At 37.0% G+C, this 4,011-nt stretch overlaps 1 protein-coding gene across 6 annotated transcripts in view; it reads right to left on the bottom strand.

Moving 5' to 3' along the window:
- The window catches only part of LOC106868200 (uncharacterized), a 137,555-nt gene that overhangs the window by 59,302 nt on the left and 74,242 nt on the right, over positions 1-4,011 (bottom strand). For all 6 annotated transcript variants that reach the window (XR_008265018.1, XR_008265019.1, XR_008265020.1 and 3 more), the window contains one exon: positions 1,662-1,731. Coding sequence is in view for 1 of the 6 variants with exons in the window: in XM_052971099.1 (XP_052827059.1) it covers positions 1,662-1,731 (70 nt within the window). In the remaining 5 variants the exon portion in view is untranslated. The remainder of the gene's footprint in view (positions 1-1,661; positions 1,732-4,011) is intronic.

The raw sequence follows: 4,011 nt of genomic DNA, 5'->3' as shown, positions 1-4,011 counted from the left end.
ACAACATATAGGTACACTGCGACACAGTTACTTTTCCTCAACAGGCCCTGCCCTATTTAACGTTGTCCCAAAATTGATCAAAGAGGAAAAAGATCCCATCACCTTTAAACAGAATCTGGACAAATTTCTTCAAGGAATACCAGATAAGCCAACTATACCTGGATAAAACTCACTCAGCTCACTACTTGAATGGACCATAATACTACAAAACTTGATTTAAAAAGAATTTAGATAATCCTATCAGGTGGTGCTATTTAGTTAGACATGGCCTGGACCAATCTTTGGTCGAAACATATCTAAGTTTATATATATATATAAAGAGAGATACAGTGATGTGGATAAACACAATCAGGATTCACACACACACACCACTTAAAAGTGGAAGTTGCATTAGAATATACAAACACTGCAACATTTACCAAGAGAGAAAACCCTGATATGGTTAAGTGGTGCATAAAAGTATGTCATAGCTATCATCAGCGGCAGACAGTCACTGCTAATTCCACTGCCCAGACTACCAAATCACGTGATTTTGGCTTGGTTTGGTCTTTTCAATGGTCGACACCAAGTGTCTGATAAATGGGAACGTGAAACTCTGAGTAACAGTTCTGTGATAATTTTGTAGTTTTAATAAAATGTATATATATTGATGATGATGATGATGTCTGTGTGTGTGTGTGAGAGAGAGAGAAAAGCCTAATTGTGTTTCTCAGCATCACTGCCTCCCTATCAGCTAACCTTGGATTTCTCTTACAGCCACTCTTGACGCTGTGGACCTAGTCCTGGATGAAGAATTTAGAGGTTAAGTTCAAATTCATTTGAGCACTACATGTTTTCTATACTGAACATACTTAGCTCTCACTTATTCTCTGTCTGTGGAGGCGCAATGGCCCAGTGGTTAGGGCAGCAGACTTGTGGTCATAGGATCACGGTTTTGGTTCCCAGACCGGGCGTTGTGTTTATTGAGCGAAAACACCTAAAGCTCCACGAGGCTCTGGCAGGGGATGGTGGCGAACCCTGCTGTACTCTTTCACCACAACTTTCTCTCACCCTTACTTCCTGTTTCTGTTGTGCTTGTAATTCAAAGGGTTAGCTTTGTCACACTCTGTGTCATGCTGAATATCCCCGTGAACTACGTTAAGAGTACACATGTCTGTGGAATTTCGCGAGCAGGCTGTTCCGTTGATTGGATCAACTGGAACCCTCATTGTCATAAGCGATGGAGTGCCAACATTCTCTCTGTGTATATATATTGGGTTGCCAAAAATTTGATGTTATTGTATTGTAGAAGAATTGTCATTGCCATGATTTAAACACATGCACAGACTATCATTATTATATACCTCTCTCTTTGTCTCTCTTTCTTCTTCTGTCTGTCTCTCTCTCTCTCTCTCTCTCTCTCACACACACACATTATTTTGTTATGAGTATCAAAATTAAGTACTTTCACCACACAGATGTCATATGTTCAATGATTCATGCCAGATATATCTATCTGTCTGTCTTTCTATCTAACACCTTCTCTCTTCTTCTAAACTTCATGCCAGTCCTGTAGTAATATTGCAAGAATTCATATTACACCTGAGCTTATATAAAAAAATTAAATAAATAAAAACAAACACAAATATATATTTAATACTATAAAAATTGAATTTACTTACATTTTTGAAAGGTTTTCTGAAGGCCATTCAGTATTGTCTTGCATTGATTTGGAATTAAAATCATGTTTTTCTAAAGAAAGAATGAAAATATTTGTAGAATACAGGGTGTCAGCACTAAACAGTTTTGTGTATAAATACAAACTTGTTACCAGTTTAAATAAGCATGAGATATATTTGAACCCATAACAAAGCCATTCACTGTATTTTGTCGTGGAGCGAGTCAGCTCTGTAAGGTCTTATATTGACAGCTGTTTCAAGAAGCCAAGACTTATGTAATAATCAAAATTTGCTGGTGATATATACAAAAAGTCATAGGATGAAGTTAACATAAGTCCAGTTGCCCTTTTCAAGAGAAGATTGGCAAAAGTGAGTTGTTTAGTATTGCTTGCTATCATATAAGGTTGAAGGAAGAGAGGGAGCAGACCAAAATAATGAGAAGAAGGGGAAGTTAAGAGACATGATAAGAGGAAGAAGAACAGCCCCAAAGACACAAGGTAAAAAGAACAGGGAGAAGATAAGATAAAAAGCAGCTGAGAAGACCAGAGGTCTAGACAAACAGGTGAGGAGAGGAAAGCATTAAGATAAAAGAGTAGGGGTAGTAGGAGAGGAAAGCATGAGGAGAAAAAAAGTATGTTTGCTATGAGGATAAATTATGATAATTTGATATCAACATATCAGTAAAAAGGTTTTGTCATGAAGGGAAAATTATAATGATTTTACATAATGAGCAAATGTGCTATAAAACTTATGATACCAAGAAAAGATTACATCAAAGGACCTATTGAGTAATGATGTATTATTTTGATATAATATTGCAAATCATTTATTAACCACATGGTATATGTCTGGTCAAGACTCCATGTTCCCACATAAAAGGTTTCAAGCATTGCTACCTTGTCCCCCTAAGTACATTCTCAAATAAGTCCTCTAGGCTTTCAACTTCTCTAGCTACCTATATACACCTCATGTCCTAGCGCATACCTTATTCTAGTCCATAGTTTGTAGAGGTACCTCGTATTATACTAATCGTCGCATGTGTAAATTGTGTTTGCCAGGAATCCCTTGCAATTTTACAACACAATAATGCCTTCTTATTCAATAAGTTGGGGGTATGAAGGTGTTTTGAAAATATCTCAGAGTGACAACCATACCCTGCATACTCATGGGCTGCCTTTTGTCAAGGCAGGGTGTCTGTTCAGTCACCCTGCCAAAGATGTAGAGAAGTCAGGGGACTGCAGCATGGTGGATTGTGAAGAGTTAGTGAAAGAGCTCTCTTGTCACTATTTCAGTTTGTTTTCTCTCTCCCTTCAACCTTTTATATTTGCAAGCAATAGTAAACAACTCAGATTTGCCAAGCTTCTTTTGAGAAGGTAACAACTTGATCTGGCTTGTTACCAGTTGTACATCTGTGACATTTTGCACATATCACCAGCAAATTATGATTTTTATATAACTCTTAACTTCCTGAAAGAGTTGTCAAAAGAAGACATTATGTAATTTCTTTAAATATATATTTTGTCCTTTTTCATTGTTCTGTATTTTTATCTGCTCCATCTAAATATATATATATGAAGCCTAATTTGTATTTATCTTCATTACTATCTCCATATCAGCTCAATTTGGATTTCTCTTTTAGCCCTTGTTGATGCTGTGAGCCTTGCCTTTGATAAAGAAGTCAAAATTGAATTTTTAATTCGTTTGAGCACTGTTATGTGTTTTCTATACTGAGTTTATTTAGCTCTTACTTACTGAATGTGTGTGTGTGTGTGTGTGTGTGTGTATAATTCAATCAATAGTTATAGCAGCATAGTAACTGTCAATTAAACCTACTAATTAAAACTCTAAATTAAAACTACTAATTAGCTGCTAAGAGGAGGTCATTGTGCCGGCAGCTAAACCTTAATTGTCAAAAGATAAGGTGCGTGTGTGTAAGATGGATTATCTTCTCCGTAGTGGAGGGCAAGATTTCCACGTCACTCATGCAACTAGAGCCATCCTATATAAATTGTTGGCTTTGGACGGCAGAGTTTCCTGAATGGATTGCTTTTATTGTCAGGCTGGAGGAGATGAGAGGACTCTTATGAGATCTAAGGTAAAAGAGCATAAGGTTATCTCCATTTGGGGAGGGAAGGGATGGGCCTTGCAGTGGTCATGTGATATTGTCTTGGTAGAATTAAAAAGGGATACAGCCATTAACCCTATCATGCCAAGTTCCCGGTATAGAGGGTATAGCCTAAATGAAATTCCTACCTGATTCTTATCAAAGAAGCAATGAACTCCACTTGTAGAAAAAGAAGATAAAATACTAAAATTAGACAACTGATTACATTGTTAATGGTGTCCCCCTCCC

This window comes from Octopus bimaculoides, chromosome 10, assembly GCF_001194135.2.
Source record: "Octopus bimaculoides isolate UCB-OBI-ISO-001 chromosome 10, ASM119413v2, whole genome shotgun sequence".
Classification (NCBI taxonomy): Eukaryota; Metazoa; Mollusca; class Cephalopoda; order Octopoda; family Octopodidae; genus Octopus; species Octopus bimaculoides.
The sequence above is the reverse complement of the archived record's forward strand: the minus strand, read 5'-3'. Positions and strand labels throughout refer to the sequence as shown.